At 59.0% G+C, this 14,730-nt stretch overlaps 1 protein-coding gene across 1 annotated transcript in view; it reads right to left on the reverse strand.

Annotated features, from left to right (window-relative positions):
• Positions 1-2,107: 2,107 nt before the first annotated feature.
• SARDH (sarcosine dehydrogenase) overlaps positions 2,108-14,730 on the reverse strand; it is a 64,068-nt gene continuing 51,445 nt past the window's right edge. The window contains exons 19-22 of the mRNA XM_032634003.1: positions 8,904-9,066; positions 8,180-8,348; positions 5,868-6,003; positions 2,108-3,453 (exon numbers count right to left, since the gene is read on the reverse strand). Coding sequence (XP_032489894.1) covers positions 3,328-3,453; positions 5,868-6,003; positions 8,180-8,348; positions 8,904-9,066 — 594 coding nt within the window. The 3' untranslated portion in view covers positions 2,108-3,327. The remainder of the gene's footprint in view (positions 3,454-5,867; positions 6,004-8,179; positions 8,349-8,903; positions 9,067-14,730) is intronic.

Below are 14,730 nucleotides of genomic sequence, written 5' to 3' on the forward strand. Positions count from 1 at the left end.
GCGGTGGGAGCAGGAGGGGGGAGGCGACAGGAGACAGTTATTAGGGTCCACGCAGGTAGTTCCTAGGAGATGCCTGGAGACCTCACGGGAGAGGGGAGGGGCGGCCCAGGCGGAGCCCCGCGTGGGCAGCCGAGGGGCAGTCACCCCCAGGCCCGGCCTGGCCCACAGACCCCTAGGTGCAGCGTTTCGGGGGTTAGCGTGTTTGCAGCGGGGGCCTTGGGCGACGAGCCTTTAAACTGGAGAGACCGAAGAATAAAGCTGAGAGGGAACAAAGGCAGAACCAGAAGCAGCTCATGCTGGGGGTGGTCTGAGGCCTTCCAGCACTGCCACGGGGCCCTGAGCCCCTGGAGTGGCTGTCAGGTGAGGAAAATCGGCAGGCCCCCTGAAGGGCCGCCTGGCACCCCTGGTGACTGCACCCAGCCCCATGGCCACGCTCGGCGAGGCCCCTCCCGGCCACGGCGTCCACGCCTCCCCGCGGCCCACTGCACGCCCCACTGTCTCCCGCTCGTGTAGTGGGGCAAGGACCCTGGGAGGAGTGAGGGTCTCGCCAGGATCCCAGGGATTCCGCCTGGTGGACCCTCTTCAAGCGCACTCTGCGCGACCCCGAGCCAGACGGCTCAGTACCTTCCTCTCCGGCAGTGACCTGGGCGGGTGGTTCTGGCCGCCCAAGGGAAGCGCTTTGTTCCACCATCAGCCCATCCAGGCCAGACGGTGCTTCTGTCGGGCAGGGAGGGTCCGCGGCAGGCAGAAGCTCCGCTAGGGTGTTCTCAAGCAGAGGCAGGGCGAGGGAGCCCAGGGGCTGTGCCCCCACCGCCCCCTTGCAGATGGGGTGGCTGAAGCCCGGATGGGTAAACACAGCCCAGGCCACGTGGCAGGTCAGGCTCACCCCAGGACCTTAGCACGTGACGGGGCTCGTCGTCCACAACCACTCAAATGTATCCCCAGATCCTCTCCTTTGCCGAATGCTTTTGTTGCCCCTCTTACCAGCTCTTCTGGAGGGAGGTGGGCCCCACGCCAGCTCCGTGTATATGAGGTGTCTGGGAATCGAGCGGGCTGCGAGTTGCCTGGGGATTCCACTGCCAGGGCTCTTGGTCCTCACTGAGGACAGGGGCCCCTTGCTCCCGCCAGCCACGCAAAGACCAGAGGCAGGGTGCCAGCGGCTCTGATGCAAATGTCCTTGCTGGGTGCAGGGGTCTGGGGCCCCCTGTGGTCCCTAACAACCTGCCAGGCTGACAGACAGGAGCTAGTGAGAGAGTCGGGGCCTTCACCGTCCCGGGCCCCTGCAGGAGGCTCAGAGCTCCCGGCACGGCTGGAGACGCACGCAGGTTGAGTCTGAGGGCGCAGGGGCGTGGGGGGGGGGGGCACCCTTCTCCTGTGTCCAGCCAAGCTCGGTACTCAGAGCCACGGTGAGGGCCACAGTGCTCATTCTGTCCAGAAAAGCCTTCCAAAATAGATGCAACAGGGTGTGTCCGGAATGGGATTAGGAAGGACGGGCTGAGGTCACTGGCTCCGAGGGGAGGGTGATGTGTTCTAGCCCTAAGCGACCGGGCAGCCTGCTGAGGACCAGGCAGTGGCCTAGACCTTCCCGAGCTGCGGGATCAAGCAGGTGAGCTGGGGAGTGGCCCATGACAGCCTCTCTCGTGTCGGTGACCCAGTGCCCTTTCCAGAGGGGCCAGAGCTATTTCTCTCCAGCAGAGGAATAAACACAAACAGGGAGGGCGAGAGCGAACGTTTGTGTTTCTGGGTTCAACCCCTGGGGAAGGAGTCGGGCTGGAACCTGGGCCTGACCTCCCTCGTCCAAGGCCTCCCCCCAAGGACGGCTGTGGAATGAACACGTGCACAGGCCCCGAACAGAGGTCCATGGCCAAACCACAGGGCCCGGGGAAGCAGCCCAGGCCATCTGGGAAGCCAGCTACCCTCCTCTCCTCCGCTGGCCCTACGGGGTCCACTCGGGGTTTCCCAGGCCCGTCCGTGAGCAGGGTGGTGTGGGGGACTGCAGGTGTTCCTTTGCCTGAGGCTTGGGAAAGACAGAGGTCCCCGCCCCCTCAGCTTGCGGTCTGGCGAGGGGGCCAGATTCTCTCTACAAAGGTCACCCGAAACCCAAACGTCTTCCCATGGCCTTAGCTTTATTAGCCTGACCTGTTCCAGCCCCGTCTGCAGTGGGGCTGAGTGGTGTGTGCGCCTCTGAAGGCAGCCTGGGCCCTCCTCCGGCACCGCGTGGCTTCCCGCCTGTGTCTGCGGGAGCCTTGTCTCTCCTGTCCCCTGAGCACCTGCCACGCCTGCTCCCCACGGGGCCGGGCTCGCCGGGGCACAGCCGCGTGGTGCCGCTTTGCGGCGGCTGCCTGGGCCCTGGGCTGGCCCCCATCCCGGCAGGGAGGCAGGGTTCCCCCTGATGCACGGAGGACAGTTCTGGAAGCCCCACGAAGGGAGCAGGGGACTCACCCCCTTTCAAGGGCCTGTGCGAGGCCCATCCCCAGGGGGCCGGAAGAGTGGGAGACCAGGACCAGAGCTCAGTCCTAATCAAAGAGTAAGGACAGGAGAAACCCACCCAGGCAGGAGGAGTCTGCCAGGTTCTCACCCAGCAGCATGCCTTCCTCTCCAGACCTAGAGAGCGAGGGGCTCTCGGGGAAACCAAGCCAGGAGAGGGAGCTTCTGCACAGGGGAGGGAGGGTGCTGATCTGAGACCCCTCCCATCCCTGCTTCTGGCACTGCTTTCAGGGCTGGGAACTCTCAGGAGGCTTTCCCGTGTGAAGAACTGAGAGCTCAAGGCAGGAAGAGCTTGCTGTCTGGATCCACCCGCCACCCTTCCTGGGATCTGGGAACCAGACCATTCTGCTAAGCTTGACCTCAGGGACCGGGCCAGTCTGGCACACACGCTCTCTGCCTTCCCTACTGCGCCTGAGGCAGACAGTACTAATCAATCCCCACACTGTCCCCAGTTCCAGACACACCTTACACCTCTCCGAGGCTGCTCTGGGCAGCCTTCCAGTCAAGGCTAGGAGCCCAGGGTAAAGCTCCCTGCCTCCCTGCTTTGACACGGGCCTTATCGAGTGTTTCCTAAGCGCCTTCTCAGAAGCTCTCATGGGCTACAGGCGTGGTCCCTGAGCCTTAGGGGTTATGGGTGGCTTTTTTAGGGTGTGGGTGGACTCGAGACCACCCTTTGGTCAGTGACCACAGCACGGGCCTTCCGGGTCCTCCTTCCACCCTCTCAGTTTGCATCTGTTTGGGGGGGGATGGTTCGCAGGCCTCGACTGAGGGCAGGGGGAGCCCAAGTTCTGGCCAGGGTCCTCTGGCCTCCGGATCGGCTGAGGCCCCGCCCCCCGCCCCTCAGTAGATCCCTTTCATCCTCTTGTTGTCGGGATCGAAGGGAGACTTGAGGTGAGCCTGGGCCGGATAGGTCACCCCCATCCTCTCCAGGGCGTACTCTCCACTCTTCACAAAGTCCAGCGAGACCTAGTAGCAGAAGAGGAGGGACCTTGGTCACTCGTTACCCAGTGGGTGCTGGGCTCACGCTACCTGCCTCTTGGGACGGGGCCAGCTGTCTCGGCCTCACGCCCCTCCATCGCTGTGCTGAGGGTCCTCCCTGAGCCGAGGAACTGCCCTGAGCAGGTAGATTCCGTGTCCCCGTGCCCCCGAGGTGCACTTGAGCACCTGGGGTCCAGCAGAGCCGAGGTCTGGCAGTCAGTGAGATCTCTCCTGCGGGGCAGCCCCCCTCCACCCTGAACTGCAGGTCCCTGGGAACCGGAGCACGGCCTGGACACGCAGGGCAGTGGCGGGCGGAGGCAGAGTGGGCTGGCCCAGCGTAGGATCCTGTTCTCCTGGTGCAGAGAATACACCCAGGGCCGGGCCTCACGGAGGGGTTCTGCTCGGGTTGTTAAATGACCTCTCTCGGCAGCTCAGGGCTGGACGGAAAAAATACCCCAGACGAGGCTTTTTACGTGACGGCAGTGTTGGAATGAAGCGGCTTCTAGACCAGGCTTCTGAGCCGTGGTGGGCGCTGGCCGGGCTCAAAGCTCCACGCTGGCCCACTGGGCCCAGAGGCAGGAGGCAGAGACCACTGGTGCCTTCAGACGTCTGAAGGACGGGTTTGCCCAGAGCTGGGGCGTAGTCCTTGCTAATAAACAAACACCCCGGAGGCCACCAATTCTGCCCCCAGGTCCAGAGCCTTTCCTTTCAAGGGCAGTTTTCCTATTTTACAAAGGAGTCTTGGTTATCCCGCTGCTGTGCTGGTAAATGTTTAACAGCCAGCTCTCAAGGGAGGGGAAGGGGTTGGGGGATGGGGGAGGCCTGATTGTGGCGTTTGCCCATTTCCATGGTATAAACACACTGGACATCCCTGATGGCGGGGTTGGGAAGAGGTGGACACAGTCGGCTCTCACAAGCCAGCCTGAGCCAGCCCTGGTCCTGCACTGGTCAAACCCGGGTATCCTGGGCCACCTGTCTGGGTAGGTATAAGCGTTCCTTCCACGGTCACGTTAATTAGAAACCCAACCTGACCAAGCAGAAAAAGCAAGAATTATTGTTCTTTGAAAGAAGAGGTGAGTAGGCCTGCACCAACCCCTACCCTTGCATGGGGCAAATGGACACGGGGCTTCAGCTGGGACCCAGGGCTCCATATCTGGGGTGTCAGAGGGTCCTTTGTCACCGCAAAACGTCATCACTAGCCATGGCAACCCCATGGCAATAAGTGGAGCTTATTAAGGCTCCACTTAGAGCAGAGATCTGTAGACAGCCCTGTGAGGCAGGTGGGGATAATCTGTCCCCATTTTACAGATGAGGAAGCCGAGGCCCAGAGAGGCGCCCTTGTCCCAGGCCGCCAGGCCAGTCCAGGGCAGGGCGCCAAAGCTACTGAGGCCGAGCCTGTGTCCTGAGCCTCCCAGCCCACTGCGGATGCAGCCTCCTCAGACAGCACCGCAGCCTGGCCCCTTCCCCCTTGGGTCTGCCGTCAGGCCTGGCCCGCCCCTGCACCTCTGCCAGGGCTGGTCTGACTCACTCCTCCTGCCCCCTCCATGCTGCTGCTTCCAAGTGCCTCCCGCAACCTGGAGCCTCAGCGGGGGGAGGTGGGGGGCCGCAGCCCAGAGACTGTTGGGGCAGGGGAGGCCGGAAGGCCCAGCTGGATGGGCATCCCTGCCCCGACGTCAGAGCCTCTTGGGGCCCCTTTCTCCGCCGTCAGGGGGCTGGTGCATGACTCCAAGGAAGCAAACAGGTGAAGCCATAAAGGTGCCACCGATGATAATGAGCTCCCCCCACCACTCGCGTCACACCACCCAGCCAGCCCGGCCTGGGCCCCACCCCCCCCAGGGCTCAGAGCCCTGCAGGCCCTCTAAGGGCCCTCGCTCGGCCCTCACTCCCCTGCCAGTGTGGACGGCGGCACCCACGCTCAGTGGGGGATTATTTGGGTTTACGAATGGTTGTTTGGGCAAAATGTTTAGATTTTCTCCACCCAGAACAAGCTGCCCCTCTGTCTCATTGCCAAGTTTCCCAAACGTGCCTGCGCGCGCGTCTGTGTGCGCGTGTGTCAGTACGTGTGCGCACATGTGGGTACACGCGTGTGTACCCTGATGTGTATGCACACGACCGTCTGCACGCACACGGGGTCTCAAGCTCTAGGGAGCAGCGGGCGTTAGCCCGGCCCAGAGCCTCTTCCTGACCGGGAGAAGCTGGGAGCTTCCAAAATCAGATTCTTTCGGAGAGAAAATATGGAAAGAGCTCCGACTCTGCCCAGGGACACAGCCCCGTCAGTCAGTCACCTCACTGTGCTCTGGTCCCCGCACGCCCAGCACACTCAAGGCGGTGGGCAGGGGTGCTGGTGCGGAGCCTGCGAGGACCCGGGGCTCCCGGTGGCAGTGCTGGGGAGTTGGACTCACCGGCCCGCCGCTGGGGTCCCGGATGTAGCCGTAGGCCAGGGTCTTGTCGATGGTGAACCCGAAGTCGGCTCTCCGGACGTGGCCCACCACCTGGCCGTTTCTCCAGATGGCCTCCAGGCCGAACATGGGCACTTTCCTGGAAGAAGCAACAGACGGCTGGGACCCCAGAGCCCCCGGAGGGGAAACTCCTGCGCTTTGCCTGGTCGAGGAGAGAGGGGCCGCGCCCGCCAGACCACGGGCTCCACGCCGCGGGGCTGGTCCGCTACGAGCCCCCGTGCCCAGCGCCCGGCCCCCGGGGACGCCACGGCACAGGCTCCGAGCAAATAAATGAACAGAAAACACCAAAACCAGGATCTGACTTCCGTGTCTCTAGGGACGGGCCCCACAGATTCGGAAGAGGCCCACCTTGACGATTTGAGACTTCTGATCAGTTTAAACCTGTCGTAGACTTGTTTTACTGACGGGTCTCCTCTTTCTACAGCGTGCTGTAGCATCTGTTCAAAGTGCTTTTCTGTATTGCATGTAAGGTACAATGCTCGCTGTGAAAGTTTGGAAAATTCAAAATAGAAAACAAAGATTCAACTCCAGTCACAGAAACGCCAGCACTGGATCGCCTGGTGCAGATCTTGGCAGACGTGCCCCTCTTGTGCATCGCGCCCGCGAGGACTGTGCTGGGCCCTGGGGAGGCAGCGAGCACCGTGTGTCCCCGTGGGTCCCCGGGGCGGGTGCTGAGGACCACGCCCGGAGGCGAGTGGGGCACAGCTGGGCCCAGTTACGGTAACTGGAACTGGGTGAACCCTACACTGAGGAAAAGAGCCTGCACAGGGTCCAGAGTGCCGCCCAGTTCAGAGACCAGAGGAAAAGGTCTGGGCCCCACGGGTCCAGTGGATGAGGGTGGGACGGAAGGAGGCTTTGTAAGCACATTCTTGTCTCCTTTGGTCTCACCCAGTCCTACGTGGGGCGCCACGTCCATGGGAGGGAACAGCCTCAGAGAGGCCACCGGCCTCGCCCAGGGCCCCAGAGCAAATGCAGCGGGAGTTCTCTGTGACTCCCCAGCCGGCGCCCAGGCCGGGTCTCTCCTCAGGCCTGGGACCGGCCAGGCCACGGCACTGGGTGGATTCTGCAGCCCGGCAGGGAACCCCCAAGTGGGGAGAGCCAGGCTGTGGCCGGTGCTGTCTGAAGCTGTGGGCCAGGCGGCAGAAGGCCTTGGCGGACCCCTGCTCTACCTGCACCCCAAACCAGAGCTGAGCTGCTCCCCGGTAGATGGACAAGGAATCAAGTGGAAAGGCGGCCTGACGGGAACCCAGGGAGAAGCCGTAGGACGGTGACGGCCCCCAGCTCTGCTCTCTCTCCGCCCCCCTCCCCTGGGCACTCTCAACACTTGCTTTGAAGGTTCCAAATCTGGGAGAAGTGAAACCCTTGACGGCTGGCTGTCAGCTTCAAATCAACGAAGCCCAGAGACGCCCGCTGCCCTGGAGACGGTTGTTACTCAGACTCCGTGTCACACCATCTATGTCTTCCAGTGCCAGCACCCCGGACCCAGGGACAATGTGGGCTCAGCTCCGAGCACGTAAGGGCGACATGCTCAAAAGCTGCCCCGGGGGAGGTGGGGGAGAAGGGATCAGGCCCCTCCACAGGGCTCTCCTTCCACCTCTGCCTCGTGCCCGGGCGAGAGCCACCCTGTCCCTTGGCCCCCATGGTCTCCATCTGTAAGTGGGGCTGGTGGCCCCAGCCTGGCCCTTCCCTCCACGGTCCCCCCTCCCGGGCTGTGGGGAGGCTCTAATGAGGACACAGTGGGACGTGGCAGCACCGTGACGGGCAGCCAGCTCGAGGCCCCTGGTCTGGAGCCTCCCACAGAGCTGGCTTGGGTTGGCAGGGCCTTTCACTTTTAAAATCTGTGTTTGAGGGAATTCCCTGGCGGTCCAGTGGTAAGGACTCTGCACGTTCACTGCCGAGGGCGTGGGTTCAATCCCTGGTTGGGGAACTAAGACACTGCTAGCGCATGGCGTGGCCAAAATAAAATAAAATAAAATCTGCGTCTGATGAGCGCTACCCTCTTTACTCCCTGCTGACCAGCATCGGCCCCGGGCCTGGTTTGCACCCTGCCCGGCCCTGGCGGGATCTGAGTTTGCAGCGTTGGCTTCGGAGTCAGGCCCGGCATGGACCCAGCCTTCTCACCTGTAACGGGGCTGCGGTGGGAGTTCTGGGAGAGGGCGCCTGGCCCGTGGGGAGCGTCACACCAGGCGGCTCGAGAGGAGGAACCCCGAAGCCTGCTTGTCACTTCTGGCAGCCCTGGCCCCAGGGGTACTCACTCGTCCACGGTGAAGCCCACCAGGCGCCGGCAGAGGCCCTTGGCCCGCTGCTCCTCCAGGGCCTCGCGCCCCAGGAAGGGGATGGCGGACTTGAGTTTGCAGGTGAAGGCCAAACCCGCTTCCAGGGGGCTGTCATCGGGCCGCAGGTCGGCGTGCCAGTGCCGGTAGCCTGGGTGGAGAGACGACGGGGTCAGCGCCAGCAGAGGCAGACACACGCCCTTCGCAAGACGCACGTGGGCCCCTGCCCCAGCCCACATGCCCACCCTAGAAACTCCGTGACCTGGGCCTCCCGGGGCGGGGGGCATCCTCGATCGCACTAGGTCCCCTGGACGAGCCCCCTTCAGCACTGCGACACCTGTGCCGTCAGGCTGGGGGCCCTGGGGAGGGGGCTGTGAAGGGGCAGCACTGAGGGCCCCTTCCCGCTCCCATGTCCTCCAGCTGTCTCCAGGAAACTTGGCGCTACATCCAATCCGTCCCTACCTGGGAGAGCGCCCCGCCCCTCAAGAGTGCTGGTGCCAAGAGGTGCCAGCACCATCCCTGGGCCTGCGTGGAGGACCCGGTTCGTGGACAGCAAAGGGGGTTTGGGGAGACGGCAAAGGTTGGGGGAAGGGGGAGCACAGTGGGGCTGGAAGGATCACGGGGCCAGAGGTGGGGGTAACAGCCTCTCTGCCTCCAGTGAACGTGGCTCAGGCAGCCCACCGTGGTGTCCAAACCCTGCACACACCTTTCTCGATGCTCAGGGAGTCGATGGCCCGGTACCCGGCATTGACGAGGCCGTGCTTGGCCCCTGCTGCCATCACAGCCTGGTACACGGGCAGGCAGGACGACCTCGGGATGTGCAGCTCCCAGCCCAGCTCCCCAACGAAGGACAGCCTCATGGCCCGGACCTGGGGGACAAGTCACAGCTTAGACGTGGGCCAGGGTCAGACGGCTGAGGTCGAGGTCCAGCCACCACTCACTGGTGGACACTTCCCACCGTCACCGTTATTAGCCGGCCCTGGGCCCAGGCCACGGCCTCTGACCCCCTGGGGGGTCCCGAGGAGAGTCCTCAGGGGCACTCTGGAAATGTTTTTTGTTGTTGTTTAATAAGTTTATTGATTGATTGACTGATTTTTGGCTACCTTGGATCTTTGTTACTGCACACGGGCCTTCTCTTGTTGCAGTGAGTGGGGGCTACTCTTAGTTGCGGTGCGTGGGCTTCTCATTGCGGTGGCTTCTCTTGTTGGGGAGCACAGGCTCTAGGCGCGCGGGCTTCAGTAGTTGTGGCACGTGGGCTCAGTAGTTGTAGCTCGCCGGCTCTAGAGCACAGTCTCAGTAGCTGAGGCGCATGGGCTTAGTTGTTCCGTGGCATGTGGGATCTGCCCGGACCAGGGCTCGAACCCATGTCCCCTGCATTGGCAGGCGGATTCTTAACCACTGCGCCACCAGGGAAGTCCCTGGAAATCTTTAAAAGGAAGGGGTGTCGTCGTTGGGGGTGGAAGAAAGTGGACATGTGGTTCCCGGGCCACAGCTCTTCTCCTAAGTGACTGTAGGGATGCCCTTGGGCCTCTGTAACCAATGACTACAAACCCGGGGACTTAAAACCACAGAAGTGTGCTCTCTCCCAGTTCTGGAGGCCCGAAGCCCAAAAGCAAGGTGTGGGCAGGGCCACGCTCCCTCTGGAGGCCCCAGGCGCTCCTGGCTGCGTCATCCCGACCTCTGGCTCACTCTCCTCTGTGTCTGTGTCTCCTCGTCTCCAGCAGGACACCTGCCGTTGGGATGATCCCCACCCTAAGCCAGGATGGTCTCATCCTGAGATCCTCTGCCTTAATCACAACTGCAGAGACCCTATTTCCAAGGTCCCATTTCCCAGGTCCGGGTTGGGGACATGGACGTCTCTTTTGGGGGCCACCGTTCAATCACCGCAGTGACTCGGGCAAGCCTCTTGGCCTCCCTTTGGCCTCGATTTCCTCGTCTATAAGCGGGCTCAGGGGCCTGGCTTTGTCTGTCTTAGGAAGCCTGACTTTTCCTGCTCGGCTGGTTTGGTGGCTCGTCGCTTACACATCCAGCACCTGGTGGCCGCCTCCAGCCTTCGGGCAAATACTTGAACCCTCAGTGTCCCCATGTGCAAGGCCCAAGCGTGGGACTGTCCAGCTCACAAAAGGGACAGGGAGGGTGCAGCACGTCACAGAGCTCATGGAGACGGAGGACCTGATCCCATTACTGCTCTGAGCCCCAAGGGCTGCCCGGTGCAGCTCCTGCCAGGATAATATCTGAGCAGAAGGAGAGCGGGGGCCACTCTGCCGACCACGGAACCAGCGCCTTATAAATCTGACACTTCAATCACACCGCCACCGAGGGGCTGGATTCAGGAAGCTTTTGAAACAGCACAAATTTGCCCTGAGTTGCCATTTGTCCGGGCCTCTCAAAAAACTCACAATTGACACAGAAAATGTACTGTTGACATTTCACTGCTCCCCTGCCTTGTCAACGGGCTTCTAATTTTAGACAGCCCACGGAGGAGCTCAGGGCTCAAAGCCAATCTCATTTTGAACAGGAAAAAATCATTTTTAAAGCTCACCCATTCACGGCCCCAGGATCGCCGGTCTTATCAGACATACAGCCCCCCAGTTAAGTCAGGCTTTTGAACGAATTCACGGGTGGGATGGAGTTACCTCCAGCCTCTTCCCCAGCTCCCAGGAGCCCGGCGAGGCCAGGAAGCTGGCTGGTCTCCATCATACCCCAGCACACAGACGGGCTGAATTAATACTTCCTGAGTGAAGGGGGAAAACAGGCACAGATGGACAGACCTCTGCTTTCTGGCAAAGTGAGGGGAAGGATTTGGGGATTCCTAGGTGACTTTCTAAGTTGCCAGCATCATTGGTTCTTGAGACATCTGGTGTTTTTATCTCCACTGAAACAGTGGAGTTGGGGGAGGTCTCATTTCTTCTGAGAGAGGACACGTACTGAAGGGAAGGGCCGAAAATAAGGACATCTGGAACATGGGCTCAGGGTCAGGCAGACCCACGGGCTGGCCTCTCCCAGCCTCAGTGCCCCCGTCTGATAAATGGGGTGAGCATCAAGTTCATGGGAAGCTGGTGCCTGGTACACAGTCATCTGATGGTCAGCGTGGGCTTGGATGGACTTTAGAAAGCAAGCCCCAAACTGAGGCAAACTCCCCTTCAAAACAGCCCTACACTGCTCTGGGAACCATGGGCAGTGGACGGGGCCACAGAAATGTGGAAGGCCATCAGGAAGGGCCTTAAAGCAGGTTTTGTTTAAACCCTGTTCAGACCCCAAAGACTCCCCCGATACTGTTAGAACCGACAAACCAAGTCAGCAAGGTTGCAGGATATAAAATCAACATGCAGAACTGGCTGCCTTTCTATACCCTAACAATGGACGATCTAAACAGGGAATTAGGAAACTATCTGTTTACAATCACATCAAAAAAAAATAAAATCCCTAGGAAGAAACCTAACTGCAGTGGTGAAAGACTTGGACGCTGAGAACTATAAAACATTGCCTAAAGAAATGAAAGTCCTTTCATTACACAAATAAATGGAAAGACATCTCGTGTCCTCAAGATATCAATGCTACCCAAACGATCTACAGATTCAATACAATCTCTATCAAAATCTCAGTGGCATTTTTTTGCAGAAATAGAAAAATTCACCCTAACAGTCATATGGGTGACCTCAAATAGCCAAACAATCTTGGAAAAGAACAAGGCTGAAGGACTCACTTCCTGATTTCAAAAGTTATTACAAAGCTACCACATCAAAACAGCGTGGTACAGCATAAAATCAGACAAACAAATCAACGGAATAGAAAAGACAGCCCAGAAATAAACCCTCATGTAAATGCCCAGTGACCCTGAACAAGGGATCCAAGACTGTTCCGTGGGGAAAGGACAGTCTCTTCAACAAATAGTGATGGAAAAACTGAACCTTATCTTACACCATATATAAACATTAACTCAAACTGGATTAAAGACCTAAACGTGAGGCCTCTGACTGTAAAACCCCTAGAAGAAGACATAGAGGAAAACTTCGTGACACTGGACTTGGAGGTGATTTCTCAAATATGATACCAAAAGCACAGGCAACAAAAAGCAAAAATAATTAAATGGGACTCCAACAAATGTAAAAATTTCTGTGCATCAAAGGACACAACCAACAGTGAGAAGGCAACCTACAGAATGGGAGAAAACATTTACAAATCATGTATCCGATAAAGGGTTACTATCCAGACTATATAAAGAGCTCCTACAACTCAACGAAAACAAAACAACCTGATTAAGAAACAAGTAAGAACGTGAATAGACATTTCACAAAGATGATATACAAATGGCCAACAAGCATGTGAAAAGATGGGCAGTATCACTAAACATTAGGGAAATGTAAATGAAAACCACAATGAAATTCGATTTCAGACCCATTAGCATGGCTCCTATTTAAAAGAAAACACAGAAAATAATCAGTGTTGGCGAGAATGTGAAGGGATTGGAGCCCTTGGGCACAGTTGGGGGGAATGTAAAATAGTGTAACTGTTAGGAAAAACAGTATGGTGATTCCTCAAAAAATTAAAAATAGAACTACCATATGTCTAGCAATCCCACTTCTGGGTACATATGCAAAAGAACTGAGGGGTAGAGAAGGAGCTGGTCTGGTCCTGTGCGTCCCGGGCAACAAGCATCCTATTATCATCAGACAAACGTAGCTCTGCAAATAAACGCTGGAACAGGACCTTGTGTGAGGCCCTGCTGGGAGCAATGCCCTTTTCTGCTTGGCCCAGCTGGGGTGACCACTCAGGAGTCAACAGGGCTTGGCCAGTGCCCATCTTTGCAGTGGCCAGTGTGCTTCTGGCCGGCTGGCCCACAGAGGAAGGAATTGCTTCTAAAGCCAGCAAGAACCACCTGCCAGCTGGGCCCCCTGGGAGGCTCAGACTCCTGGGCTGGGGAACGGAGACCCTAGAGGACCCCTGAGTGAGAAGAGATCCTGCTGGGGTGGGGAGGCAGACCCGCCAAGCCCCAAACACCTGGGTGAACGTCATTACTTCTATGCACTGCTTCTTCATTAGAAATTGGCTCAAGGACCCTCTCCTTTTGGAAGGTTCTGGGTTTCAGACCCCTCCACCAGGACATGTGGGGCCCTGTAGAAAGTTCTGCGGGATGCTACGGGTCCCCAAGGGTGAGAGGATTCTCCGCTCTGTCCATCACGTGTTTCATTCAGGCCACTAGGGTGGCAATGAGATGGTCAGCAGGGTGTGGTGTGGGGGAGTTCTCCTGTCCTGAGGCCGAGCAGTGTCCCCGTCAGCCTGGGCTGCAGCAGGCTTAAGGCGGATCCGCCCCGTAAGGACAAGGCTGGAATCCGGAACACGAGTCACGAGATGCCTCTGAGCCCCAACCCGGGGCTCTGCACACAGTGCGTGGTCAGTAATGTCTGTGGTCCCACACGGGGTCGCCTGCCCCAGACACAGATGGCCAGCCCAGCAAGACGAAGCTCCTAGCTACCCATTCCACAAACACCTGTGCTCAAACATCCCATGGGGCCCCGGCACGCCCGCCCCCAGGCTCTGGACCCTCCACAGTACTCAAGATGCTGCCTGGTCCTCCCGGCACCCACACCTGACGCAGCGCAGGTGAGGGCCAGCCACCCACCAGCGCAGGCACCACAGTGGCTGAGAGCGTGGGCTTGGGTGCCACATAGCTACTAGGTTCAAGTATGAGTCACAACCGTTGCATCCCTGGCGACTGACATCCCTGAGTCTGCTTCTGCAAATCCTGGCTGATAACAGAGCTCATAGGGCCCATGGGAGCAGTCAACAAAACTGTCACTATAGAGCCCCAGGCAGGAGGCTGGCTACTCGGAGAGGTGGGTGCCGCTGGAGCGCCCATTTTACAGATAAGGAAACTGGGGCTCAGGGACGTCAAGCTACTTGCCCAAGGCCCAGTGATGTCCTAGAAAATGTTCAACAATCAACTCTTGGGGGGCAGGGGGTTGTTCTGTAGCGTTTACCACTTTCTGTGGTATAAATACTCCTGCTAGAGCTGATTTCAAGCTAACAATGGTTTAACCACCCCTTGCTACTTTTCCTACAGATTTAACCCTCAGCTCTCACGAGCTGGTATGAGCACTTCCCAAGATGCTCGGAGGGACTCACAGCTAGTAAGTCAGAGCAAGGAGTCAACACCATAAGATCCTCCCTCCCTGCCCTCGACTGACTCACTGGAATATTTTTGTGGGGAGGGAATATGTTCAGGTTTCAATAAAATGGATTTGGGGGCTTGGTTCCATGTTTGGTGCAGCAGTGAACTTCCTGCCAGCTCTCCGTGGGGAGGACTGAAATCAGGGTAGCGCTAGGTGCCCACCCCAGCTCAGATCAAAGGCCACACGACTGCCCCAGGCAGGAGAGCACATGCCACTCCTGTGCGATGTTTGGCCACGGGCAGCGTCAGAACAAGCCTGGAGTAGCCTTTCCGGGCAGACACCGCAGGAAGGCTTGAGCAGATGTGCCAACAGACACGGGCCCAAGCTCTCTCAAATCACATTAGCTCGTGGTGATTTTAC

Source organism: Phocoena sinus, chromosome 6 (genome assembly GCF_008692025.1).
Source record: "Phocoena sinus isolate mPhoSin1 chromosome 6, mPhoSin1.pri, whole genome shotgun sequence".
NCBI classification, from domain to species: Eukaryota; Metazoa; Chordata; class Mammalia; order Artiodactyla; family Phocoenidae; genus Phocoena; species Phocoena sinus.